This window comes from Neospora caninum, chromosome XII (assembly GCF_000208865.1).
Source record: "Neospora caninum Liverpool complete genome, chromosome XII".
Lineage (NCBI taxonomy): Eukaryota > Apicomplexa > Conoidasida > Eucoccidiorida > Sarcocystidae > Neospora > Neospora caninum.
The window spans coordinates 4168816-4196403 of NC_018398.1; the positions used below are offsets into that span (position 1 = coordinate 4168816).

Here is a 27588-nt window from a genome sequence, read left to right on the forward strand (position 1 = left end):
CCTCTCGACAACACAGCCTCAGACACAGACTCCAAATCCATATATATATATATATATACATATATCTACCTATGCATATATATACATATATGTATGTGTACATACAGACTGTGCGTATGCATGTAGAAGAGGTTAAAGCGCGGTTAACCCCAGGTATCGCAGAAGTATCTTTTTCTTCGTTTTTTGTCGGCGAGAAACCGCCTGGCGGCATCTGTGGAGAGTCCTCCTTGCTTTTCGAGAATCTCGACGAGAATGTCTTCCACCTGACTGGGCATGGGATGTGCTCGGCCACTGATCAGCACGGCGGCGTCGGACTCAATCAAGAGCGAAGCGACCTGCAGAGAGAACCAGAAACTTTACAGACAGTCAGGGTGAAGGCGGCAGGAGCGGCGAAAGTGGAAACGAGAATGCAAAGCGAGCGTAAGAGCCGTTATATAGCACGAGAGAAGAGTACAAAACGCAAAGCTGGAGAGACAGCGAGGCGGCGCGCACCCGCCGGAAAAAAGCCATGAAGCGAGGTAATGAGCGAGGCGAGGATCACGAAGCGTTCAAACCTGAAGAGTCCAGAAAAACGGAAAGACTCCCGAGACACACAGACACATCGACGAGACAACCCGCACCGAGAATAGAACCCAAACACGAGAGGAGTTACACAAGGCCCGCAAAACCGAGGATCTGAGCCGGTATGTGTGGACATGAAACGCGAACATTACAGCACACGCCTCGGCAGACCTCCAAAGCGAGCGTTTTCTCACTTCTTCACTGGTTTCCTCAAGCAGGTCTTGGACGTAGATTTTCTTTTTGTCTCCAAGGCGGCGAGTTGTCGCCTTCGGCTCATTTGTTGTCGGGTCTCGACTGAGGTGTCTGTACACCCCATCCCGCGAGAAGGCCACGTGGACGTCGATCCAGGGCGTGAACATGTCCCACTCATCTGCAAAGAGGAAGTCTGCTTGCTCGTGTCGAAAGCCGAGAAACACGAGATCCCGTTCGCGTCTCCCGGCCTTTTCGGCAAGTCGTTCGTCGCCGAACGCGGAAGCGCGCTCTAGATTTGCGCGGGTTCCCGCGTCTCGCGCCGGGACCGCTTCGGCCTTTGCTCGCTCCGCGGCGGCCAGCCAGGCGGCGTGGCGCTGCTGAACGAGCGCGCGAGTTGGCGCGACGCCCGTCCCCGGAGAAATGAGGATCAGGCGCGTTTTCAAGTCGAAGAAACACGGTGGCAGCTTCGAAGGCTCTATCGAAAAGGGAATCACGCAGCCGACCTGCGCATGCAAACCGAAAACAACGCCTCCAATGAACGAGCGAAACGGCACACCCTCCGAACCGCGCAAAGAAAGTCTGATTCGTCTCACGTATTTCCTGTCTCTAGTGTTGTCGCCTTCGCTGTGTGCCGTCCGAGTGTTCTTTCTCGTGCGCGCACTGTCCGCCTCCGTGTAGGCTGCCTCGCTTCCCTGTTCCTTTCACGCACCGGCAGCTCAGAGAGGAAAGAGGAGCAGACTCCCACGCAGCGCCGCATGGAGACCGTTTCCGCCTCTGCGACTGCGTAGCACATCTCCACCAGCAATTCCTCGTCCTGGCCTGCAGCCGTCGCCTCGCCGCCCGCTCGTTCCTCAGCTGCCACCAGGGTGTCGATACACCGCGCGCGACTCTCGGCGCCGAGCCAGAGAAAGAGTGCCGGCGCACGCATGCGAAGAAGGAACGGCGAGGCAAGAAGCCACCGGACGCCTTCCACCTTTCCGCTTTCTCCGCTTCCAGAGGCGTCTGAATTCTTTTCTGCCGTCGATCCATTCTCTCCCTGCGGCCTCTTCCCTGCATTCTTCGCGGGCGAGACAGACACGAAATTCGCAATGGAGTATTTCCGACGCTGAATCAGCGGCAGGGCGCTGACAATGTCTGACAACGGCGCCGAGGCCAGGGAAACAGGGGAAGAAGACGCTCTGGTGGCATTGCAGGAGAAGTCCCAACACACTTCGGCGATCGTTCGGCGTTCGTCTCGGCAGTACGCACAGAATTCGTCTTTCGCTTCCTGTAAAGCACCTCGCAAGAACAGACGGACGCAAGCCTGGAGCGAGAACTCTCCGCGAGTGCCGCAGACACCTATCTCTCGCCTGCGGCTGAGCCTTCCGTCTTTCGACAGCGATCGGTATGGATCCAAAGAGTCAAACCCACTGCCCGTGAAGAAAACACGAGGAAGAGAGGTCCAGGCGCGAAACGCCGCGTCAAACAGAAGAAAATGTGGCAGACGCGGAGACGCTCAAACAGCGCGTGTTCTGCGCAGCTCCAAAACCTTCAGCTTGCATGCACAGACTCTGGAACCGGAGAGGACGCGAGAGACACTCGCAGTCCAAGCCAACCACGCAGATAAAGACGGAGACGTTGTTCACTGTGGTAGTCTGCTTCCTGAGCCTTGTCAGTCCGGAATCCCTGGTCGCTTTACCGATCAAAGCGAGAACAGGTTTGCGGTTTCTTCCGTGTTCCTTACGAGCGACCGAGAAGAAAGGAACAAGAGCTTCTCCTTCAACAGGGGCTGTGAGATCCACGACGCCAGAAGTTTGAGAAGAAACCTCGAGGGCCTTCCCGAGACGTCGACAACTTGAGTAAACAGATCCCACGCACGGACCACCACGCCGCCGTCGCCTGCGCGTCGTCCTTCGCCTGCCGCTGAGCTGTCGTGCGTTTCGCCCCTGGCCTTGACATCTCTTTCCGTCTCCGGAGACTCTCCGTCCCCCCCGAGGGCGGCGAGAGCGCGGTTGGGCCGAATCTCCAGGCGTGCATGCGCCGGAAGATTCATCGCGTCGAGGAAGGCGTGCGTGAGGCGCGGCGGCAGCAGCGGAGAGATCGAACAGACGCTGCCGGGGACGAGACGCCAGCTCGCGTGTGCACTTTCCTCGGATGCGTCGCGCTCGCCGGCTTCGACAGCCCCGCCGCACGGATCAGCGAACGCTTCACGCACGAGGCGGCGAGGCACGGCCAACTGCGAAGCACCAGAGGCAGAACCAGAGGAGGAGAAAAAGACGGAGGGAGAGTGGAACGAGAAGGAGAAAGAGTGAAAAACACGAAGGGGAGAGAGTGGAAAAGGATGCAGAGAAAGAGAAAAGGGAGAGAGTGAACAACACGGAGGCGACGACAGAGAGAAGGATGAACGTGCAGGAAAAAACAACACCCGGACGAAAGGGCCAAGAACGAAAGAGAAGGACGAGACGAAGGCGGAGAAGGCTGTCCCAGAAGAGAGAATCTACCGCGCGGAAGGGCAACGCCAATGCGCAAGGGATGTTCCTTTACAACAACGGAGGGGCGCCGCTTACCTGAAGAAGGTGGATTTTCTGGAAGTGTGACGCCGGCGTCAGGCGTCTGTTCGAAACGACGCGGCCAACGATATCTGTGCCCCGCTTCATTTGGTCTTGCGCCGTCTCAGAGATGCGCTTCTCATCAATTTCCTTCATCAACGGAGACGCGAAAAGTGCTGCTTCCCTCTGTCCATCCTGAGCGGTCGTGTGTCTCGGTGGACTTGCCGCTGCTTTCGCTTCCAGGAGCGGAGCCTGTTCGTCTGTGCCCAGTCTCGCGTCCGCTGTCTGCTCTGGCAAGACGCGCACGCTGTAAAGACAAGGCGGAAGGCGCTGGTCTTCTGTGGGCGACGCGGGAGAAGATGGAGACGAAGCAGTCGACGGGCAATAGAGAGACAGAAGGGACGGGAGAAGGCCGGCAATCCACGGGTCAAATTCGCCTTCGTAGCCAAAGTCGTGTTGATCATCTCCTAAACCAATTCTGAGACGCATGCATGCCAGAGAAAAAAACCAAAAGCGGTGCCCGTGCCGCCGAAAAACGTCTTCGCACACGCAAATAGAAGCAGCTGCATACATACATGGACCAACCGGCGTACGTGCATCAAAGCAGAGAAGATTCAGTATGCGTCGAATCAATATTTCGATGAAACAGACATGCTTCTGATTGTGTGCATACGTGCATAATTGTAGCTGCGTGTTGATATGCGTATGTACATCTCGAAACAAGCGCGCATGCAGTTGCACGGGCATGCGCATGCAATGAAAAAATATGGAGGTCTACGCTGGTGAAAACAGGTCGGCGGCAGGTGTGGGGGGGATGCATACACGCTGTCGCGAAGAGACCTCGCGAGAGGAGGCGAAGGCCGACGAAACGCACGAACCTGTAGAATTCCTGTGCACCGAGTTGTTTCAGTCGCATTTGCAGCTTGCGCGCTGCAAAGTTGAATTGTCTGTACAGCCGATCGCCCAGGCCGAAGATCGCGAACCTGAAAGGAACAAACGATCGCTTACACAGAACACCAATGAAGGCACACGACAATCGCGGTCTCGCGCACACATCTGTCGCACTCTTTTAAACAGAGTTTATCATCTTTTGCCGGCAAACAAATCAGTTCTCTTCGACATCTTCTGCGAGAAACAAGGAGAACCACAGCAACACCTGAAAAAGAAGACGAGGGCAAGAACGAGAGTGAGGCAAATTCTGCATATGGCACTCATATATGTACCTACCTGTGTCCATATGAATATATATATATATATATATATATTTAAACGTGCACGCATATATAAGCATATCCATATCTATATAGTTATATAGATATACATACGCTTAAAAGTATATGCATATAGGTATGAAAGTAGACACTAGTACGCTTGTATGTACCGGAATGTGCAGGCATATTTTTGTTTCCATCTGCAAGCATTCAGCCGCCCTCTCTCGGCAGCCCCGTATCCTGAACAGCCTGACTCTCTGCGCTATAACCACGTTGGAACGCCTTACATCTCCGTGCTTCGCTGCATCTGGATATCATTTATGCATGCATCGACACTAAACATGTATACAGAGAGACAAAATATGAGAGATGTGTAGATACATATTGCTACACATGCCTATAAATGTTTATCTTGCGTTGCGAGAAGTATCTTTGTTTTCCCACTTGAGATTCGTGAGGAGGTTTGGTGGAAGAGAGGCGCGAAGCAGCAGCCGCCAGAATTTCTGCGCATTTTCGGGCATTTCGCCGTAGCCTGCAGAAACGAGGAAAAGAAAGCGAGAGGAGGCACAGAACGGCTTCCAGCTGTCTCCTCGCACATACACGCTGCTTACCAAAAGCAGGAAACTTTCATGGAAACCATTCTTCAATCTCCCATATATGTATAGATGAATGCATGCATATATACAAACATATCAATATATATATACATATATATGAATGTATATAAATGCATCTACATGCAAACACTCATATACACACACGTCAATACTGTACACACAGACGTAAACATATATACGCATATATATATATATATATGCACATTTACAAAGATAAACAAGACGAGTCACACCAGGAAAGAATCGCAGACTTCTTTCTGACTTCTTGTGCACACGCAATTCGATCTCTGCACATACATATGTGTGTATATACATGTATATATACATGTGCATGCATATATACGTCTGGATGTTTATGTGTTGAGGTCTTGTCTTTTCACCTGTAGTTGCGACGACAAATACCACGACGGCATCTTCTCGTTCGCCGTGCGCGAGGTTCTCTGTGGGCGCTGTCCGCGTTTTTGGCGAGAGGGGCGAGGCGGCGGCCAGGCGACGAAAGGCGGGAAGAAGAAGAAGATCCTCGGCACTGACAACTGCCGGCGGAGGGAGAGAAGGCGAGGAAGAAGACACTTTTTTTTCGTTTTCCTTTTGCCAAAGAAGAAGCATCTCTCGCCCGAGATCGCGCGCCGCCTCTGCTGCAGTGCCAGTTTGACTCGCAAATGCCACATACAGCGGTACGGAGGAAGAAGGAAAAGAGGAAGAAGAGGAAGGAGGCCATGGAGAAGAAGAAAAAGAAGAGGAAGAAGAGGAAGAAAAGGAAGGAGGCGATGGAGAAGAGGAAGAAGAGGAAGAAGAGGAAAGAGACGATGGAGAAGAAGAGGGGGAGGAGGAAGGAGGCGGAGGCGATGGAGAAGAAGAGGACGAAGAGGAGGAAGAGGAAGGAGGCGATGGAGAAGAAGAGGACGAAGAGGACGAAAAGGAAGGAGGCGATGGAGAAGAAGAGGACGAAGAGGAAGAAAAGGAAGGAGGCGATGGAGAAGAAGAGGACGAAGAGGAGGAAGAGGAAGGAGGCGATGGAGAAGAAGAGGAAGCATAACCAGGAGAGGAAGGAGATGTGGACGAGGTACCTGAATCGCCTGCGGTTTCCATCTTGTTCTCTTCTGTGTGTCCTGGGAACCGTTTTTGGTGGCTTTGGCCGTCTGCTTCAGGCGCGGGGGTCGGCTTCTGTGGTTCTCGCCTCGCCCCTCGGCGAGCTTTTCGTCGAGGCGCCATCCGCAAAGGTGTGTTGCCTCGGCAGCCTGGTGCATGCAGAGAACAAAAAACCAGCGAAAGCGGAAACTCGAGGGCGGCGAGGAGGAGCAGAGAACCAGCGGAGGAAAGGGACAAGCCGAGGAGAAGGCGCAGGGAGGCGCCAGAGAGGAAGACTAGACAACGCAGCCGCCGGACACGGCACGGGCGCACAGTCGAAAGAATTGAGAGAGAGTGGAGACCGCGAAGAGAGGGACGAGAGGAAGGTTGTGAGGCATCCGAAGAAGGAAAGAAAGCACGCGAGAAGGGAGCGGGGCAAGGAGACGGAAGAGTCCAGTCAGAGAGGAGACGACGGCAGCTGAGAAGTCCTTTCTCGCGCGCATGCAGTCAAGCACCTTTGCTGCCAGAATTCCATCTGCTCCGCCACGAGTTCTTCCACAGCTGCGCGGTGGTCTGCCTTGTGGGTTTCCGCGGCCGACTCTGGCTGTGCAGAAGAGGAAGAGGCGGAAGAGAGGGGAGAGTGGAGAGACGAGAGGAAGCGCCGATACGCGTCGAGGCGTCGATTGCAGCGCGCTGTGCAGGCGGCGCACGAAGTGGCGAAAGCTGCAAGCGAAGACAGGACTGCGTTTTTTTTCTCGGAAGACGGAGAAACAGAAGAGAGGAAAGCAAAGAGATCTTCGCGGGTTGCCGGACGTAACGCGTCCAGAGGATGCGCCGGAGACGGGGGTGACTGCGAAGAAGACGCGTGGCAGTTGCGAGGGGATATGCCTGGGGTGTCGGAAGAACGGGGAGGCAGGAGCGAGGGAAAGAGAAGCGAAGAGGAAGAGAGCGGCGAAGTTTCTCTCGAACCCTTTCTACCCTCTCCCATCATGTCTAGAGCAGCGAGACACGGAACAGACAGCACGGAAGGCGAGAGACGCGGGAGCTCTGCATGCAAAACTCACGCTGCATCGCAACGAGCAGAGAGAAGAGATAGATCTGTTAAGAACAACCATGCGACACAGAAAATACAAAAAACAGAAATGCGGTGTATCGGCACTCGTTTCGTTCAGCGCCGCGGCGAGGAAACTGCATGCAACCGACACACGCCCGTGGAAGCTGGCGGCGAAGCCGGAACAGAGGGAGAGAGACGCTCTTTGAAAAAGAAGAAGCAGCGAGGCCGCGCCTGTGTGACACTGTGGAAACGAGAAGAAACCGGAGACGCGACGCCGAGGAAGTCGACTGCGGCAGCGAGACACACTCGACAGCGTGTTTTTTGTCGGCGGGGTGGTTGCATGCGCGGGAAGGAGGGGAAAAGGTGCGAGGAACAGGAAACGGGAAACGAGGGAGAAAGGGTGTGCGTCCGAGAGGATCCTGAAGAGACAGGCGGAAATGAAACACGACACAAAGACTTCATGCGTTCCAGCTTCTAGTTCAGGCCCGCGACCGCGCAGGAGCAAGCGCACCGGTGGGTGCGGTCGGGGGCTTTCTCGCAGATGCAGAAAAGAACCAAGACTGGCAAGGAGAAAAAGCAAGGGAGGCGAAACCGTTATCTGCTCTGCCTCGCTTATTCGCAAAACGCGGGAGTGGCAGCGAAGGCGCCTCTCTGCTCTGTCTCTCCGCTGTATGTACACCCCGAGCACAGGCACAGAAATGGCCACGAAAAAGACGTGCGCTTTTGTGTCTGTGTGTACATCTCGAGAGAAAGCGCTTTTCGGGAACTTCTAAGGAGATGCCTCCATGAGTCTGCGAGGATCTGTGTTCGCTTCCGTCTCGTCTGTGAAATCCTGGCAAGAAAAGGCAAGGGACCAGAGCTGAGACTCGTCGGATGTTTGTAAGTCTGCCCGTACTCTAAATGTAAATCTATACACTTACATACGTGCATATAAATATATATACACACATATACACAGTTGTGTTTAGGGTAGATGTGTATCCATGTGTGTATCTCTTTGTGCATGCGTAGCTGTATCTAAAGTGTGCCTATCACCATGACTATGTCGTGTTCCCTTTTCTCTCAGCAAGCAGATACATGTTTTCGCATGTGGAAGTCTCCGAAAGAAAATCTACATCGAAAAATCTGCCCCTCGTGCAGGGAAGCAGACGCGCGGAGTTGCGCGTCGTTTTTCCCGCCAAAGTTTTTTTTAAATCGAAACGTGAAAACCTAAGTTGAACTCCGTGTACACCACGATTATGAGGACAGGGCGGTTGGTCAGCACTCAGAAGCCGCCGCTGAAGAGGACCAGCCGCAAAACGCGAAACGCCGTTTGTTTTTTTTGCTGTCTAAAAGGCAACGCGCTTTTCAATTTTGAAAAGTTCACATCGTTTCTCGACTCTCAAAAAACCTCGAGGACCGTCAGTTGCGAGTGTCTGAAAATCAGTAACTCCAAAACGCAGACGCGCATCCCTAGCCCAGTCTTCAGGATACACCCAACCAAGCCTGTACCAGAACCAAGCAATTTAGCTTAATCGTCAACACAAGATAACGTTTCTAGATAAGATTTTCTATATATGCCGCCAGACACGGGTGTATAGTGTATATATTCGTGTGTTTTTGCGAGAGGCGACGAAGACGCCTCTTTTGAGACGAAGAGCCTTCGCGAATGACCGCATGCAACGAACAAAACAAGGCGACACACTAAGCAGCGTCCCCCTGCGTGGAAAAGGAAGAAGACAGAGAAGCATCGTGGCTGAGAGACGAAGACGAAGGAAGAGCTACGAGAGAATTGTGACTGGAAGACGAAGGAAGATCTACGAGAGAATTGTGACTGGGAGACGAAGACGACGGAAGAGCTACGAGCGAATTGTGACTGGGAGACGAAGATGAAGGAAGAGCTACAGCAGAAGACGGGAGAAGAGAAGAGAAGAAGGGTTGGCGAACGACTCTGAGGATTTTTCTCGCTTTCTTCTCGCCGACTCCAGAGCACCGTTCCAGTGCCTGGCGTGAGGCCAGAAGAATGTTCTTCACATTCCCAAAGGCGCTCGCGAGAGTGAGGACGTCCGTCTTATTCAAAGGCGAAAGTGCCGTTAAAGCCTCTGTGAGACAGACATCAGAGAACCACAGCGACAGGAGACTTGTGAGACACAGAAATACCAGAGAGTGCGCACAGCCGTCAAGAAAAGGAAAAAGGAAACCGAGAGAGCAATAAATGGCAAAGCCGGCGACAAAACAGCGTGTCTTTGAGTCACGGCTGAACCGCGTGCGGGGACATGCAAAACAAAAATGTTTTCTCTGCAGGCAGAAAGACCACATCGTGCCGACACATGTATATATATACGTATTTGCATATGTACATCAATATATCTACATATGGCTCTACGCCATGAAAGCATAGATGAGCAGACCTGAAGATGAAATCTAGGCGTTTGATCTCAGGGTACCTCTGTCGAAGCAGAGGACATGTGGAAGGAGAAAATCGATGAGGTTCTCGCATTTTTCTCGAGATTTGGTTTCTGTACATCGTTTTCCCTCACAAATCCGGAAGATTAGTGTTTGCCGCATATCCAGAGCCACGTAAAAAACGTACAGAGGCGCCACAAACGTATGGAGATATACAGTCACCGCGTATTTGTCCAGTTGCGTGGGGTGCATGCCGGCGTTTCGATTCCGACTCCAAAGAGGAAAAGAGATTTTTTGTTCCCCGATTCGGCCCCTACCCATGACGCGGTTGCAGTGTTTTGCGTCCAGCTTGGCGAGGAGCGCATCCGCAGGCTTCTTCTCGTAAACCTTCAGAAGCTGCAGAATGCCCGCGCACTCTTGCAGGGAAGACCCGAGCAACAAGGAGAAACAATGGTGGAAAGCCAGCAAGGTCACCTGCGCTGCGAAAACGGAAACGAAAAAGGAGCAACACACGGCTGGAGTTTGCCCCACAGCCACCCTTTACTCGCCTCGCTCTTCGGGAAGAAACAGAGAAGAGAAGAAAAAGAGAGGAGAGAGAGAAGAGAGAGCAGAGGGAGAAAAAGAGAGGGGCGAATGGAGGTGGAGAGCGTCACAGTTCGAGAGGCCTGCACATTTCCAGTTTCTGCGATCTCAAGTGCGAGAGGTTCTCCGTGTGTTGTTGGGTGGATTGAAAGGAACAGCGCGGTGACATCTCGCGTCGTTCGCGTCTTTCTTCGTCTCACCCAGCGCAGCGTCTGGCGCCTCGAGGTCTACGTGGAGAAGAAGAAATTTGTGCGTGTACCGTCCCTCCACGAGACTCTCCATTCGCTTCAGCAGATACGACGGAAAGAGTTGGTGGTAACGCAGAGAGATGAACAGGACGGCGGCCGAAGGTCCCACCAGAAAGTCTGGGGCGATGTAGGCGAAGGTGTGAGGGACGGCGGTGATGAATCTGAGAGCGAACCGCCACAGAAGGAATGCAAATGCGAAGAACTTAGCAGAGTCCGCCGCAAAAAGGCGACCAGAGACACTCGAGAGGACAGATCGTGGAGTTACAAAAAGGGGGAGGAAACGACAACACATGCGAACCGTCGTACAGAGAACGCGGCACACATTACGCATGCACCATACATGTGTCTACCTACACATCTACACGCACAGAGACACATGGATGCACAGACGTACTGCTCGCAGTGGAAAGAGAGTCTTCCAAACGATTGTCACAACCCATTGTCCACAATTATATATATATATATTATATTTCTATATATATTATATATTTCTATATATATATATACGGGGAGAGATGGACACATTTGTGTTGCTCTTTGATTGCCAGGGGTTTCGACAGATTTACCTCAGCAGCGCATTTCCTTTTTGACGAAGAGCAATGATAAGCATCAAGTTGGCGCGTTCGTGCGTGAAAGGCGGTGGGGCATTTTCGACGCGCTTTGCTTCCGACCTCCCCAAAGCTGAGGAGAAAGAAGAGGAAGAAGAAGAAGACGAAGTAGAAGAGAAAGAGGAGGAAGATGAAGAAGAGGAAGATGAAGAAGATAAAGGGGAGGAAGATGTAGAAGATAAAGGGGAGGAAGAGGAAGAAGAGGAAGATGAAGAAGATAAAGGGGAGGAAGAGGAAGAAGAGGAAGGTGAAGATGAAGAAGAGGAAGAGGAGGAAGATGAAGGAGAAAGTGAAGAAGAGGAAGAGGAAGAAGATGTAGAGGAGGACGAGCGAAGAAAGGAGGAAGCAGGAGAGAAAGAAGAAAAGGAGCGCTTGCTTGAATGAGGCTGGCGAATAGGCAGGGCGTGTATGTTCGGTTCCTCGACTCTGCTTGAGACGCCTTTCTCGTGCATGTGTGCGGCGAGTGTCTCGTCGTGTCTCTCGCTCGCCCTCGTTGCAGTTTCCCGACGAGTTTGTTCTCTACTCGACATTTTCGCTTTCCCTGAGTCTCCGCCCTGCGAGTTTCCAGAGGCGGGGGGGTCGGCCGTCATGTTTGCAGCGTTTCTTCTGTCTGGCTGTCCACGACCCGTCACCGCATGCATCCTACAAAAAAAATAGAGTTGAGAGCCTCGAGAGGCCGAGAAGGCGAGAAGCGAACGCGCCGATCTTCTGAAAACGCACAGAATCGGGGCAGACGAAGTCAACTTTCAACGGTATGGCAGGAGCGTCAGCGGGTGAGAAGACTTCTTTTCCGACACACGTTTTTTCCCTCGAAAGCCGACGCTAAAAGATGAGAAAAGAACGCGTTTCAGTGCACACCTCTTTCTTAGACTGCGGGGAAGAAGTGGAAACGGCTCCTCTTTCCAGTGTCTTTACAGCCTGTCTAGACCAGTCGAAAGCTCCTGCGCGTCTCGTGCGTGAAGAACTCAGCAAGATGCGAAGAAAGAAAGAGAAGGCAGTGCGACAGAAATGAATAGATGCATGTCCCGTCGACACACGCGTTTCTGGAGTCAACAAAAATTTTGGGAAGGAAGGCGAAATGAAAAAGAGAGAAGGTGAGAGGCTTGCGTGCGTTTAAAGTGGAGAAAGGGAAAAAGGCGAGAAGAATCAGAGTGTCTTCACGAACCACTGCGAGCATGCACTGCGCCAGAAACCTCAGCGAGCGCGTCGACGATGCTGTCGCCTTTTTCTCAGCGTTTTTGCGGGAAAGCCTCAAAGGAAACAGAAAGTGCAGCCAAGAGAAAGGAAAAGCAAAACGAGAAAGCGTGGCGTTGTCCAAAGAAGTGACCTTCGCATTTCAGACAGAGTGCGACAAGCGTCGAAAAATGTGTTCAGCATGCAAGACTGCATGCACACCGGGAGAGCGAGCGAGAAAAACGCGAGGAGAAACGCCTGCGAGTCGGGATAGACTGCTGTTCCCTCTCGGAGTCGCGTGGTCTTGCTCGGGTTTGCGGATCCTGAGAACAGCGGAAGAAGTTCACTCCCTTTTAAAGAGCTGCCACGCGAAGAAGGACTCCTCGTCGAATTGGCCGCAAAAAAGGCGAGAAAGCGAGATCCGTTTGCGAGTTTTTTGCGTGGTCCTGGTTGTCAGCTAGCGAGAAAAGTCCACATGTGCCGGTGTCATTACACAGGGAAAACCACACTCTACATAGAGCAGCGACACAAGAAGTCTAGCTGAATGAAACCAGGTTTTCATGACCCACGAATGCATCTTCCTTTAGATAGATACATAGACACAGGTATAAACGTAGATATACACAAAAAATCATATATATATATATATATAATATCTCTATACGTGTGCAGTAGGTGTATCGACAGCCAGCAGTCTAATGCCTCTCTATCTCTACCACCTTTCTCCCTCCGAATACCCGTAGCTGAGTCAGTACAGATTCGTTTTTTTTTCTAGGAATTTCACGTTTGCAGGTGCAAACAAAAACGTGCATGTCGAGTTTTCGTGCCGTCGCTGAGAGACCCCGGTGGTCGAAAACTGCGGCTGTCCCGTTCTTTAAGGCAGATACAGCTAGGAAAGGAAACACAGTCGCCGGCGCAGCAACAGACAAGAGGGTGAGGCGTTTACCAAGAGGCAAGAAAATGAGATGTGTTCTCGCTAGGTTGTCGGCGTGCGGAAAGTTTCACGGGACAGAGAATGTGCAGCATACGCAGCGATGCAGAGCCCCGCTTGAAGTGAACGATCCAAGTGGTAATTGCATAACTACAACTCCAGTTCTATCTTTGGTCTTCATGTTCTTAATGCCGGTTTCGTACGGACGACATGCTAGCTCTGTACTAATCTATTTTGGTTCGAAAGTCGTTTCCCCAGAACCAATGGGTTGACGTAGCTGCAGAGACAGTGACGTTCGAAAATCGTTTGCGTGGGAACGCGCTGACTGAACAGTCTGGCAGCCTCTCATTAAAAGCGGTCGGAAGGCAGCTCTGAAGGCAGCCGCCGCCGATTGACGGGTGCTTTGACAAAAAAAGAAAGGCAGAGAAAAGGATCGCTGGAAAGCGCGACCGCGGAAACAAGAAGAGAAGAAAAGGAAAGAGAAAACCTGAGAAGAAATGCCCCTGCCACGTCACCCCCGTCCGACCCTTCACGTTCTTCTCGAAACCGACTCGTCCCGTTCACCTCGTTCTGCTACACGTGTCCTTTTTTTGAGGCTTCTTGCTCAATCCCTGCTCTGTACTCGATGGCAAGAAACATCGCCGCACTGCCGACGCAAAACGTGAACTATTCACCCTTCGAAAACCGAGTCGTCATCTCTGGGAAACACGTCGCTGCAGTTTTATGCGTCGTCTCCCCGCCGGAAAATGTAGTTCCCCGGGATTCCTCCTCCCTCTCGCTGCAGGCCTTCCAGCCTGCACGCCGGCCGTGTGTCTCCTTATTTTTCCTTCGCCTCCCTCTATCTCCACACACGTGTATATATCTACAGCTGTGCGTCTGTACACCTGTGTATAACGCACATGTACCTGCATGCAGACGGGCGAACGCGAAGATCGCTTCCTAGACCGAGGCGACTCCCGCGTGGACACGTAGGCTGGTCAGGGACGAGTGGTGTACGCAGGGAGACGAGAACGCAATGGATGCAGAGGGGGCGGACGGCAAACGAAGACGTGCAGTTGGAGAGCATCGGCTCTCACTTGAACGAAACAAAGACACACTCGATAAACGAGTGAACGCTTACACAGACTCAGACGCCCTCCGACACACACGCACGGTCTCTCTCAATTTTCCGTTGTGTCTCTGCAGAAAACGCGCGGCAGTCGATACCGCGTTGCCCGCCGCTTTACTTCGACGTACTGCGTCTTTCTGGCCTTCTTTGCCTCCATTCCCGCGCATCTTCCCGCCTCGCCTTTTCTGCGCGACTCGGCTATCGCCTGGTTTCACACATCTTCCTCAGGCGGGTCCGCCCGCTCGTGCCTTCGTGGGGGAGCTCCCAACTCGAGAGCCTCCAGGTCGGAGAGTCCCTGACCAACTGGACGGTGTTCGTGCCAAGGATTGCTGTCGGCAAGTTCGCTTTCCCCTTCGTCCACGAAGAAGGAAGACGGCCCTGACACGGCGCCGCTGACAAGGCGCGTGTCCAGAAAGCCCTCGGACGAGAGCCCCGTTGTGGTGGTTCTGCCGCTTCCTCGGTTCTCGACAAAGCGTGCCGCATCCAACGAAGAAGCGAAGGCCCCAGGCGCGGAAGAAGAGGGAGCGTAATCCTGTTCATACCAGTCTTCTTCCCTCTGGGAGGCGTGGTCACCTGAAGAAGCAAACTGCCTCGCGTCGCCCGCTTCGGCGTAATCTGCATCCGGAAGCGTGGTCGGAGTCGGCGAAAGCGGAATGACCATCGGTTTGCTCTTCGCCCCCAGCGGTCCCGTTCCGAGTTCCATCTCGAGCTCCGCAAGACGGGCGCATGCAGAGGCGCAAGTGTCTCGCGCACGTGCTATCTCCGCAGCCTGCCCGGCCGATTTCGGCTCGAGTGCCCGTGTCTGTGTCTTTGAAAGCGAAGAGTTGAAAGGCCAGGGAGCGGCTCCGTCCCCATGAGTCGGAGGGAGAGGCGCGACGGTGCTCCACTCTCGGAGACTGCCGTAGCCGCCGTGGCCGGTCTCCACGCCGCCCGTCGGCGCCAGGTTGGCGTGCGATCCGAGAGAGAGGCTCTTCGCTTCGGTTCCCCCACGTCTCTCGCCCGCCGACCAGGCTTTCGCGTCGACACAACAGCGGTCTGTGGCGTCTCGGTCCAGTTTCCAGTCCTCTCCCGGACGGGGCGGCGACAAGGAAGGCCCGAGGTCGTTGCCCAGCCCCGCGCCGCCTTTCCCTGCGAGGCCGTACAGAGTTCCTCTGACGGCAAACTCGCGCGTGATCCAGTCGCGGATCAACCAGTACGCCCCAAAGATGATGAGGGCGCACAAACTGATGCGCAGAAAGAGGGACAGGTGCGCCGCGTTCCCGCTGTGTTCCGCAGGCGCCCCAGGCACGACCTGGTGAGTTAGGAAGGAGCGGAAGGTGTGCGGGACTGAAGAGGCGAGGGAGGCGAGCGAAGAAGAGGCGGGCATCTGGGACAGCCACGAGAAAGCGGAAGAGGAGAGGGCGGGTTGAGCGCTCGCGCCGTTTGCTGTCTTTGGAGAAGCCTGGTGCTGCGTCGTAGCGGAAGCGAGGCGTTGCTTGACGGACGCGTCGAGGAAACCAGCGGATGCGAGAGACCGCAGTTCTCCGATAAGAAACGTGTCGTCGAGTGTCGTCGCGGTGTCGAGAATCTTGGTCGTCGCTTCGACGGAAAGTGCCGGAGGGTTTGCTTCGCTCTTCTTCCCTAGGGAAAACGCGGCGCGGCTCTGTCCACTCCGGTCCGGTGGCATGGCCTTCTCTCCGGTCTTCGCAGTCCCAGCCGGCAGCGCATGAACAGGCGAAACGGAGGACGCGGGCTGAGTTTCCCCCAAAGACGAAGGGGCGTCTGTTCCGCCGAGATCGAACAGAAAAGGCACAGCCTCGCTCATCGCCGTCGTCTCGGTGGGACAGCCCGCCTTGCCGCTCATCCGCATTTCAAAGTGGCAAGCATCCAGTTGCTGACAGAGGGAAAATGGAGATTCAGCAGAAGACGCACCCGAGCTTCCGTCCGGCGCGCATGCGACCTTCACTTTTACTCGCACCACCTGGGCCGGGCACGAAGGCTCGTAAAAACGGAAAGTCGCTTGGAGTCCGGCTTCGGGTTCCAAGACGTCTAACGGATCCCAGCGCGCGTCCTCGGGGTCTTTCACAATGCCTTCGGGTGTCTCGGCATCCGTGCGCGGCGCCGCAGTGTTTTTCTCAAGGCCGTGCAGCCACTCCCGATCCATCATGTTCCGCAGTTCTGTTCGCCAAGGAGTGAGCGGCAGGGGGTGCGGCAGCAGATTTTCGAGGCAGTGTCCGTCCGCGACTGGGCCCCTGTACTTGAACAGGCGTCCTCGGCGAGGCCGTGCATGCGCGCCACTGCCACGGCCCGTTTCCACGCAGTCTTGGCTCAGCACTCGACACGGATTGAACGCGTAGTACACAGGCGCCCCGCCTGTCACTTCGTAGTGCGCGTCCTCCGGCAGTTTCCGACCTCCGTCTCCGGCCAGAAGGGAAGGCGGCTTGAATCGCGACTTGGGAGAGCCCAGAGAGTCGTTGAAAAACGAGGAAAACAGCGTGGCGAGGACCAGAGACGCGTTTTGGGGCGGCGCGTCCGAGTGCGTGGCCTTACAGATCCACCCGTTGGGCGGGGCCGAGATCACGAGTGCAGAAAGGTTGTACGTGACGCGTTTGTCCAGGAAAAAAAAGGGGACACTGAGTTGAGAAAACGAGGCGCACCTTCGATCCGAAAGTGAGTGCGCCTCCGAAGACCCGTGAGCTTCGGCCGGAAAGGCCGGAGCGGAGAAGGCGACAAGAACTGCAAAGAGCATGGAAAGGAACCCGATCCCGGAGGCCACACGCGCGCGGGGCCTCTTCGTCGCGGCCGAAACCGTGCTTCTTCGTGAGAGAACCATTTTCGCGAGACGCGAAGAAAAAGTGGGTTTTGACGTGGATGGCAATGCTGGCTCTTCAGTTTCAGCTGAGCTGCAGGAAGACGCACAGGGCGAGAGAGTAGACGCCAAAGAGGGTCGGGTATTGCGGAGAAAGTGAGGAGGCGCAGAGGATGCAGAGAGGCGAATGCGCGAGTTCCGAGCAACGGTGCTGTTCCCGCGTAGCGCAGAGGCAGTCAGTCTGTCGTTCTGGTCTTGGAGCGGAACGGCGCAGTTCTTTCGGAGCCGAGACTGCGCCATGGTTTCACTCAAGAAGAAGCTCAGACCCAGCAACTCGGGAAAGGAACAGGAGACGCGAAGGGTATTTGAGGGGCTGTTCCGGAAAACGTCCGTAGAGCGGAGCGTCGGTGGCGACGGGAGAACGGAGACGCGTCATTTGAACTGGTGGTTAGCGCGGGATTCGTGAGGGAACTTGTCCAGGGAGACAGTCAAACACGAAAACGGTTATTTGACAGAGCGAATGCCCCGTCTCTCGCGGGAAGACAACCCTGGACAAACCAAACAGCTTTTTCCACGAACAAGCGAAGAGTTCGGGTATGAGTCTGTTCTGCCTTGTGTCGGGAAAACGAAAAGACCAGCAGAGAGTCACGCACTTTCACTCAGGATGTTCCTCGGACGCGCTCCCCTGAGTTCAAACACGGCCGATGCACTTTCAAGGAAGAAAAGGAATGTCCTTTTCGCGGAGATTCGCGACTCTGTGTTGAGGGATTGACCGGCTCGCCAGTGCCGGTGAGCTTTGTCTTGCTCCCCCCATTTTACGCAGCGAGGCATGCCCACCTCTCTCCCAGGCGAGCTAGCCGCCCGGTGCGCGCAGGGAAAGTCGAAAACCGAATCGCTCCGGCGTTTTTATCGGCTCTTCCTGAAAGCCTTTGAAGCCGCGATTCCCCTTCAAAAAACGTTCGGGGGCGTTGGTCTGGGTCCAGATAGTTTTCGGGGAATGCGCCGCCATGCTATGCCCACGACGCGCATCCCGCGCCTCTTCGTAGGTTGACCGAAATGCTGTGTCTCGCTGGGAATGCAGACAGGGTTCTCTCAGCTTTGAGGGAACCACCAGAGAAGCGCACACTTTCCGGCGATGGTTTTCCCAGAATTCTCTTCTTTTTCCAGCTTCACTCAGAGAAACGCTTCGCAGCAGGGAAGGTAGAGAGAGCTATGATATGGGTAGAAAGTCCAACATGGGGCGCGAGCGTTCAAAAACTGTTCCCACGTCTACGATTCTTCCTGTGTGATGCTGAGGGAAGCACGGGGGGAAATTGCACTGCGCAGGACCGCCTCTCCGAATGCCGCTCGAGAGGGGAAAGGCCGGAAGAACGCCTGGTTTTCCGGAAAAAGGTAACGAACGGCAGCTACAAGGCGACAGCCCCGCGCCTGTTGTGGAGGAGCGTCGGTCCTTAGGTCGTGAAGATCTGTCGACTAGGCATTGAACGTTCTTCTTCTCTTGTGTCTGCATACGATTCGTCAGAAGAGAGAACTGCAGGCCCGTAGCGCCAAGCAATTGCGGTTTCAGAACGGGAAAACTCCGTACCCCGTGACAGGATCGCCTTTTGATTCGCGGGGCGATTGCACCCTCGGTCTTTCGTGGCGTACCGCACTCGACCGGGGAGAGAAAGTGCCATGCGCCTCGTGACGATGCGTTTGCCTTCAGGAGCAGCGTTTCTCGCGCGGAAAACAGGTGAGACTGGATGTGGAATTCCCTGTCTCGTCGAAAGAACGGGGGGAACGCGGGGTGAGATAGCCGCCGGAGCACCCACTACCCACTAGGGCTTTCTTTTGAAATATCTGAATGTGCGCACTGTCATTTGCGGGGGTCTGTAAGTCGCAAATCTGCTTGCATTTAAGGGGTTTGACAACAACTGTAGAAAGCACACAGGTAGTACCGCCGATGCGGGAGGGTGGAGCTGGGAATTCTCCCAGGCACATATAGACAGTTAGGTTTCGAGTCATTGTTTCTGTACTCACCCCAAAGACAAGCTCAAGGCTTACGACCTGCTAGAAAAAGGTGCCGGTGGGTACGGCGCGACAGATAGCCAACGTCGAGGCGTCACGGGAAAAAGGTGGACTGGAACCGCCCGTTTTAACACTGTGCCCCCAAGGGAAAACGTGCGACGCACTCTGCTCGCAACACCGCTCCAGCAGCGAAGACGCTCTTATCGGTCAAGAAAGAGAAAACGTCAAGGAAAGGCAAAGACAGCTCTTGTCCCGAGTCGTCTGAAAAAGGACGCCGCTCTTGGCGGCGGCGGATGCGTGCAAACTGCTTGCAACGCACTCACTGGCAAGACACACAGGGGTCAACGAAAATAGTTGTACCCGCTTGATACAGATAGGGGATTCACCTGAGAGAGTGCGTCACACGGGAGCGAGGGGTTTGGGAAAACGGCATGTCTTCACTTGTCCCATTTGACCAAATGTGCAGACGGAGTCACGCTCCCAGTGCCGCGCGGAGCTCAACTCGCCGACCCCTGAACAGAGGGTTTTCGCCAAATGGGAATTCCGTTTCGAGGTAACATTCGTCGCCTCTGTTTCCCTCGGAAGACCTCGAAAGAATGAAGGGAGGCGGAGTTAAACGGAGGCTGGCGACGGCCCCGGACGGAGGGGAGGCGTCGACGAGTACTTTTCAACGAACTGGAAAATGACGCGGCAGAGAAAGGGGTCATAGTAAGGGCCCTGGGAAAACGCCCGCAAGGAAACGCGTCCGGTGCGAAATCCAGGGGCAGGCAGCGGGTTTTTTCTCACGGGAAACGAGGACACACGTTTGCCACTTGGAGCGTCCGACAGCACGGACGAGAAACAGAAACTCAGAACCCAGATAGAAACCAGAGAGAAGAACAGGCAGGCGCACTCAAGAAAGAAAGGCGACCCAAACGCCGCGCGCAAAGGACAGGCGGTACACACGAACAGAGGGCGCGGAACAACGAAAAAGAAGACTCAAGGGGAACACTGGAGAGAAGTCGCGCCACGGGAGAAGAGAGAAAAAGAGGCCCAAAGGCGCGAGCAACGCCCGAGCCTGGAGACCACCGCGAGGAAGCAAAAGGGGAAGCGTCGAGAAAAAGACGAAAGCGGAAAGGTGAACAAATGTTTGTCTCACCTCCAGTTCAAAGTGACCAACTTCGTCGATGGTAAGTTGCTCCTTCGGCTCGGCAGCTCTGCCCAGACGCGCACAGCCCCCGATGATAAATCACACATGCAGTCGACGAAACAAATTCCACGTAGTGAAATACGTTCCTAGAAGAGATGGGGAAGACGCGGAGGTACCAGAAGCCGAGCGAAACAGGCGGACTCCAACCACACGGAAAGGAACCACGCATCCAAACAGTTCTACCGGTCCCCCGGCATACCTTCATCTACATATATATATATATATATATATGCATATGGCATTTCAAGCATATGCACATGTACATATAAATATATATATAAAATATGTCGATCCATGTGCTTCGAGAAGATCAGGAGAACGCGAGTGTATAAGCCGGAGTGGGCCGACACCGGGACTCGGAGACACACGGATGAACACATTTTGGTGTCTTTCTTCGAAGAGGCCGACGCGTACTTTTTGAAATAGTGCTCAAAAGTGGAGGTGGACGTAAACCCGTCCGCGCCCGCGTGGACAAACAGTTTCGGCTTCGGGTTCTCGAGAATGCTCTGGAAGTGGCGGCTGCACGCAAACCGCGAAAAAAACGTCGTTTCCCAAACAAGTTCGCACACGAAACTTCGAAAAAAAGGACGCCGAGAAGCGAGAGAGCGAGTAGAGATCCACACAGACACCAGAACTGCAAGTTGACGGTGTCTTCATAAATGCACATCTACATATATAGATCTACAGATGCAGATACCTCTTTATGTATACAGGTGCATGTGTATGGAATAACGTTATGTGTCCATTTCTCTGTATATGGACTCGAAAGACAGGAAGATGGGCAACTGGCGTCGATCTCGATAGGATGACGGCGGGCGTCTAGACAAAAGTGACACAGCGAGGACCGGGAAGAGGCGACGGAGAGGAAGAGAAAGGCGAGAGGAAAACAAGTGAGACAAGAGAGTCCTGAGCGTGCGACACCGAGACGTGAACACGAGTCTAAGGAGGAAAAGACCCTCCGTTTCTCATCCATCGACGAGATTCTACCTGAAGAGAAGAGACGCAAAGAAGCCAAAGGTATAGCCTATCCCGACCCAGCCTTTCACCTCGGGGACGAGAGGCACAGCGCTGCCTGAACGAGAGAGACAGAGGGAAAGTAGTCGCAAAAGGAGGGAATGCGAGGGACGAAGCATGAACACAAGCGCGAAGAAGGAAGAGATGAAGCAGAAAGAAAAAGGACAGGAAGACAAACAGACTGAGACGCCACACCACCTCGGAACTACCGGTCCGGCAGAAAAGAAGAGGGAAAGGTCGTAGAAGGTTGAGAGGTTCTTAAACGAGGAAAGAGAACAAACCTTTCTGTAACGGTCTTCCCTCAGGGAGGCATCGCCGTGGACGAGAAACAAAAACGCGCCAGGCACGTCGAGAACACGATCCGCCTTTCTCGCCTTGCTGTCTCACCGCTGATAGGGGCGCCTGCGGAAGTGCCGATGAGGAAAATGTTTGTCGCTCCGAGAGACTTCTTCGCCCATTCGCACACCGCCACAGTGTCGTTCACTTCCGAACTCCCCGTAAAGGTTGCCCTAGGAAAAAACACAACTTACAGGAATACACAATAGATAGAGCGCATCGAAGCATCTACGGACATACATACATATACCTTTTCTTATACATATATGCACATATATATAACTATACATATATGTACGTACAGATGTATGGATATGAGTGTATCTACCTCCGTATGTGCATCGATGCCGACATATCAAAACTGGATATCTGTGCATCGCTGTGTCTGTCTCTTCTCCTGTCTGTATCTCAATTCGTCTGTGTCTGTCGTCTTGCTCTGTGTGAGGCATCGCCGCTTTCTGGCGTCGTCCCTTCCTGTTTCGAAGCAGACTTCGAGTTGGAGAGAGGGAATGCTTTCTTTGTGTTCGTCGCGTGTCTTGCTTTCGTGTCTCGAAATTTCCGTTTTCTCCTCGCCGGACCTCCCGCCAGAGGCGCCAGCGCCTCTCAAGTTGAATGTGATGCTCGGAATTCCGCGGGCTGCGAGGATCCGAGCCTTGCCCTCAACCAGCCCCCTGGCAGAGAAACAAAGTTAGCCGAAAGCGTGAAAAGCATCAAGTCGCCAGGAAGGAAACGAAGAGCGAGAAAGGGCGCGCGAGACGAGAGCAGGGAAGACGAGGACAGAGAAAAGGAGAGAAAGAGACCGGACACAAGCAGGAAGGGAAAAGACGGAAGGCAAAGAAGACAACGAATTTAGCTCTGGTTTTTCCTGGCCTACCTCTGGCCTCCCATGAGAGTGTACTGGTGGACCAGGAGGGCGAGGGGGAAGTTCCCAACGTGCAGATTGTAGAAATTCGCAGCGTCCGCCGCTCCCTCGTCCTCACTGGATCGCCCGCTCATTCCTGTCTCCGGCGATCTCGCCTCTTCCCCACTCCGAGACGCGGACGCATATGGAGCAGCGGACTGCGACTGAGCGTGCGCCGACGGGGAAGCGTCTGAGGGGTGAGAGAGCTCAGCGAACGCGAGAGACTCGGCCACCCAGAGAACGCCGTCGAGCTTTACTGGACTCCCAGCCAGGCTGTACGTGCTGAAGGGTAGCGTCAACAACCTGAGGAACGCATAGGAGATTAAGCGACGGGGCCGTGCGGCGGCGTTGACAGGGAAACGGAGCGGAGCGACAAGCGCGAGACAGACGCGGCCCCGAGAAAAAATGGCAGCTGCGACCTACGCATACTCGCCAAGCGTGTGGACAAAAAGCCCCCGCACCACAGAGACACAACAACATTCCATTGCATGCGTATCTGCAGAACACACAAGGTCCAAAAAGGTCGAAGCCCACGACGGAAACAGGTACCGCACTGAAAGATTCATGTATAAAATTAGGTGAATATATATATATATATATATATGAAGGTGGAGGCTTATGTATGGATCCCTGTTCACACACAGAGAGAGAGACTAAAGAGTTCCGCACAAATCCGTACGTAGGTATAGAAACGTAGAGCGCACGTAGATTTAGGCAAACCCAACACTTATTTGAATATAAGTGCAGTTTTGGAGCGAGGGGCTTTTTGTTGGATAGAGGCAAGAAAGCGTCGAGAGGGAAACGGAAGCATAGAACGGGTTAGTGGCACAAACGCGCGCATGTGTGTATCTCGCTTTCTGGAATTGACGTACGGCACATGTTGCCGTCCAGATTGGACCTCTTCGGAATCCAGGGAGTGCAGCGAGGTTGGAGATGTTCCTGAAGAGGTGCGACGGTCTGTGCGTTTCGCAGACGCTCGCCTCTCCCTCCGAGGTTCCTCCGCAGCCGCGGGTTGTCTTGTCACTTCACGCGCCTCCCCTTTCGCCTCATGCTGCGAAGGCGAGGTGCTCAGAGTCTCGCCGTTTCCAGTCTTCTTTCCGGACACTCCGGAGGCTTGGTGCGGGGGCGACGGGGGGCCCATCGCGAAAAGAACTCTCAAAAGTTGCGGAGAAGAATTGTCGCCTGTGGCGAGGGCAGCCACCCCGTAAAAATATCGCGGTAAAGAAGAGCGGCAGAGGAACTGCATGCACTGGGAACACGAAGAGAGCGGGGATCGAAGGGAGGGAAGGCAAGTGAACCGCTCCGCTCAGAAAGCACAGATATCCGTACACGCGTGCACAGAGAGAGAGAGAGGTTTACATGTATGTATGACAGTATGGAAGGAGAGAGAGGTTGAGATGGAGAGAAAAATACGCGTATATGCACGTAAATATGTACATATGATCTATATGTCTGTTTGTCTGTATTTGTATAAGAGAATATGTGTTTGTGTTTCTCTGGATGTTCGGGGATATGGAATTGCTTCGCTAGACGTCGGAAAAAAACCCAGCGAGTGGTGCAAGCTAATTTGTCGCTGAGTGGCGAGTCGAGCCTGCGACGGAGCGCAGCGTATATAACTATAAGAAGCTTTGGCTAAATATTGTGAAAGTATAAAAACGTTGAAAAAGAGTGTTGGAAATGTGGGCACGCTGGAGACTCATTTGCGCCTTTTCTGTGTCTCGTGTGCGAAGGACATCTGCCTCGACAGCGAAAAGAACCGCGCGAGAGAACCAGGAAAATCGAAACAGCGAAAGGAAGGAAACGCTGGAATGACTCGAGTTGGAAAGAACCAAAAGAGCCTCGCGACCGGTGAGGACCCTGTGTCTCTACACCCGGCGAGCAGCGAGCGTGGCGGCGTGCATACAGCCGGGAAAAGCGAGAAAAGATTGGGGTGTTTCCTTCGCTTTTTGTTGTGCCGGAAACGCGACAAACAGAAAGACGAAACGAAAGGGCGGCAAAACTGGGAAAAGGAGAAGAGAAACAGACAGCGTAGATAAAAAGGGCGGTGTGACGCGTCGAGAGGAGACACGCGAGGCGCCGCTGGAACGCGCCGTTAACAAGCAGAGAGCGAAGAAGGAAGGAGAAAAGGGCGGAAAGGAAGGTTGAAACGCAAGAAGAAACATGGGGAAAATGGAAGAGACAAAAGCGAAAGAGGGAGAGCAAACGCTTCGTCCCTCGAGTGGCGCTAGCGAAGGCTCGCCCCTCGCCCCGTGTCTCTCGTTGACGCCTCCGCAACAACCTTTCTGTTTTGGCTGCAAGTCGATGAAGCACGTCCCTTCTTTCTCCCTTTTTATCGTTTTCTCTTTCTCGATCCATGTCGCACTTTCTCTTTCGCTGGCCATGTTTTCCTCTCATTTCGGACTCTCGCCGTCGCTATAATGCGCAAGTTTTCCTCATCTCCATATCTCACCTCTATCTTTCCCTCATCTCTATCCTTGTATCTCCCTCTGTCCTCTCTTTTCTTCCCTCAATCTCCTTTCTCCTCTCCATCTCTCTCCATCCTCTCTCCTCCTCTCTTTTCTTTCTCTCTCTCGCCTCACTGTCCTTCCTTCCCTCTGTCTCCTCACTGTCCTTCCTTCCCTCTGTCTCCTCACTGTCCTTCCTTCCCTCTGTCTCCTCACTGTCCTTCCTTCCCTCTGTCTCCTCACTGTCCTTCCTTCCCTCTGTCTCCTCACTGTCCTTCCTTCCCTCTGTCTCCTCACTGTCCTTCCTTCCCTCTGTCTCCTCACTGTCCTTCCTTCCCTCTGTCTCCTCACTGTCATTCCTTCCCTCTGTCTCCTCACTGTCATTCCTTCCCTCTGTCTCCTCACTGTCATTCCTTCCCTCTGTCTCCTCACTGTCCTTCCTTCCCTCTGTCTCCTCTCTCTTCCTCTCTCCTCCTCTCTCCTACGGCCACTTCCCTTTTTTCTCTCTGTTCGTTTCCCTCTGGCGTTGTACCCCAGGAAGCGCCTGCAGTTGCGTTTTGCTTTTCGTTTACGTAAAACAAGGAGTCTCTCTTTTCTCGATCGTTCCTTTTGAAAACCTGAAAAACGAACTGTTTTTCTCAGGGTGCTCCTCTCCCGCTGACGATGCACACGGGGCAGATGCGTTTCTTCCTCTGTTTTGTCGCGTTCTCACGTTTCTCTCCTCATTTTTCGACAGATGCCTGCTGCAGTGGTGATGGTCCTCAGTTCCAGGAGAGAGAAATGTCGAGAAGAAAGAGAAGATCAAAAAGCGAAAACAGAGGAAACAAAGAACAGCAGAAACGAAAAGGAAAGAAGAGACAGGGAAGACGAATGGAAAAGAAGGAGAAAAGACGAGAAGAGAAGAAAAAGGGAGAGCAAAGGCGTTTGCGGGTGCAAGAACGGATTGAGGGCCGGTTTCAAAGTTAGGTGAAACTCCTAAAAACGGCGACAGATATGCGTTCGATGTGGCGCCTCTCTCCCAATTTACGTTCACTCAAATCTCCTTTTTAGTTCTTCCGCGGTCGATCTGTCTCTCTGTCACCCGGCGATACTTCGAGGAAGTGCGCCACGCCCCTCCTCGCCGTAAAACGCTAACCCTGTCGCCATCTCCATGACAGTCTTCACCGCTTTTCAGTCCTCAAAAAAACCGGAATAGATGTAGATACACTACACTGTCTCCCGAGTGCACATAGAACCATCGACTTCCAGATTTACATCTTTTCAGCGAAGTGTGTTTGGGGCCTCGCTACCCATGTTTGTGTCTCTCGTGTTCATATAGATCTATACCTAAAACTGCATCTGCATCTATATGCGTCTCTAGACATACATATTTCCCTTTACCTCGATCTGTGTCTATATACCTGTTTACAGCTTGCAGAGACACGTATATGCATAGATAAATTTGGTACGGTCCCACAAGCAATTTTTTTTACAGAGAAGCGAGGAAAGACGAAAGCCGTAGAAGGCGACCGAGTTTGAGTGCCTCCTGTCCCTTCTTTTTTGACCATCTCGTCATGACACCAACGCGGTTTTCAAGGCTCCGCGACGTTCTCTCGCTTTCCACTTTTGCCCGCCCTCATTGAAAAAAGAGTTTCAGAGCCATCGCGAGAACGCGAAAAGGCAGAAGTGGGAGGAAGGAAACACAAGAGACACTCTGTCTGTTGTTAAATGCAGAGAAAAACGGTTTTTGTTCAACCTTTCTGCAAAGCTGTCGTCGTCTCAAATTATTTTTGCATGCACGGAGCACAGAACGCGCCTCTCTCTCTCTGCCTCTCTCTCCCTCTCTCTGTCTTCGACTTTTTCAGCGAGTTTTTTCTCGAGACAAGAGAAAGCAAGCAGTTAACCTTTATGAACCTAGTTGAGGAAAGGACGTTTTCCTCGCAAAGTTTTGTCTTCGGCGGTTCTTCCTTTCCTGAAGTGTCGCACGCTTGTTCATTCGCGGCATGAACAGGCCGGGACACGAAAAGTGAAGAACGCCTCTTCTCCGCCTCGCTTCTCGCTTTTCCTTCTTTTTCTTTGCTTGCGCTGGACTCGATTTCCTGAGAAGTGGAACGGGTTTTGCCGACTTCGAAACACGTTTCTCTCTCAGGTTAAGCGCGCCCCGACAAGATGCTATTTTCGCGGGCTGTTGACTTTCTCTCTGGGAGAAAAAAACTTGCAGTCTGGCGTGCATGAAACAGACTTTTTCCTGTCAGGAGCCAGGAAAAGAAAGGAAAAGAAAGGGTGGGGAAAGCAAGATGTTGGTGGCCGGAGCAGAGCGGCAAGAAGAGAGCGGGAAACTCTAGCTGTTTCTTCTGTCTCGGACGAGCAGCGGCGCTTCCACTTCTCTCGTTTTTCGTCCTTCTCCCCGTCTTCTCTCTGGTTCATCTTCTTCTTTTTCGCCTCGTGGCATCGATCTCCCTCTCTTCCCCTCCTCTTTCCTCTACCAGAAAACGGGATTTGCGAAACGAATCTGCACATCCTGCATTCTCTTCCTTTCTTCCTCTCCTTTTCTCTCTCTTCTTCTCTCATCTTCTCTTCTCTGCTCGTTTTATCCTTTCCCTGGCCTGGAGCCTGAGCTCTGCCTGCACTCTTCTCTTTGCCTTTCCTCAAGGTTCTTCTCTC

At 53.4% G+C, this 27588-nt stretch overlaps 4 protein-coding genes across 4 annotated transcripts; all 4 read right to left on the reverse strand.

The window, feature by feature from the left end:
- Nucleotides 1–143: 143 nt before the first annotated feature.
- On the reverse strand, nucleotides 144–6198 carry NCLIV_065520 (hypothetical protein; the record flags this gene model as incomplete). Its single annotated transcript, XM_003886103.1, has 8 exons — nucleotides 144–335; nucleotides 756–1256; nucleotides 1463–2020; nucleotides 2477–2968; nucleotides 3300–3759; nucleotides 4160–4264; nucleotides 4937–5024; nucleotides 5490–6198. 8 exons carry the CDS (start codon nucleotides 6196–6198, stop codon nucleotides 144–146), a joined length of 3105 nt encoding a protein of 1034 aa, XP_003886152.1.
- Nucleotides 6199–8914: 2716 nt separating this feature from the next.
- Nucleotides 8915–11584, reverse strand: NCLIV_065530 (putative DNA repair protein rad10 domain-containing protein; the record flags this gene model as incomplete). Its single annotated transcript, XM_003886104.1, has 4 exons — nucleotides 8915–9312; nucleotides 9934–10095; nucleotides 10399–10607; nucleotides 11013–11584. The coding sequence occupies 4 exons, from the start codon at nucleotides 11582–11584 to the stop codon at nucleotides 8915–8917; spliced, it is 1341 nt and encodes a 446-aa protein (XP_003886153.1).
- A 2893-nt stretch (nucleotides 11585–14477) lies between these two features.
- NCLIV_065540 (conserved hypothetical protein) lies at nucleotides 14478–17354 on the reverse strand (the record flags this gene model as incomplete). The annotated part of the gene is made up of 1 exon (XM_003886105.1): nucleotides 14478–17354. The coding sequence occupies one exon, from the start codon at nucleotides 17352–17354 to the stop codon at nucleotides 14478–14480; it is 2877 nt and encodes a 958-aa protein (XP_003886154.1).
- Nucleotides 17355–19673: 2319 nt separating this feature from the next.
- NCLIV_065550 (hypothetical protein) lies at nucleotides 19674–23642 on the reverse strand (the record flags this gene model as incomplete). The annotated part of the gene is made up of 8 exons (XM_003886106.1): nucleotides 19674–19778; nucleotides 20200–20257; nucleotides 20665–20769; nucleotides 21238–21322; nucleotides 21652–21773; nucleotides 22179–22271; nucleotides 22475–22783; nucleotides 23374–23642. The coding sequence occupies 8 exons, from the start codon at nucleotides 23640–23642 to the stop codon at nucleotides 19674–19676; spliced, it is 1146 nt and encodes a 381-aa protein (XP_003886155.1).
- Between the last annotated feature and the right edge of the window lie 3946 nt (nucleotides 23643–27588).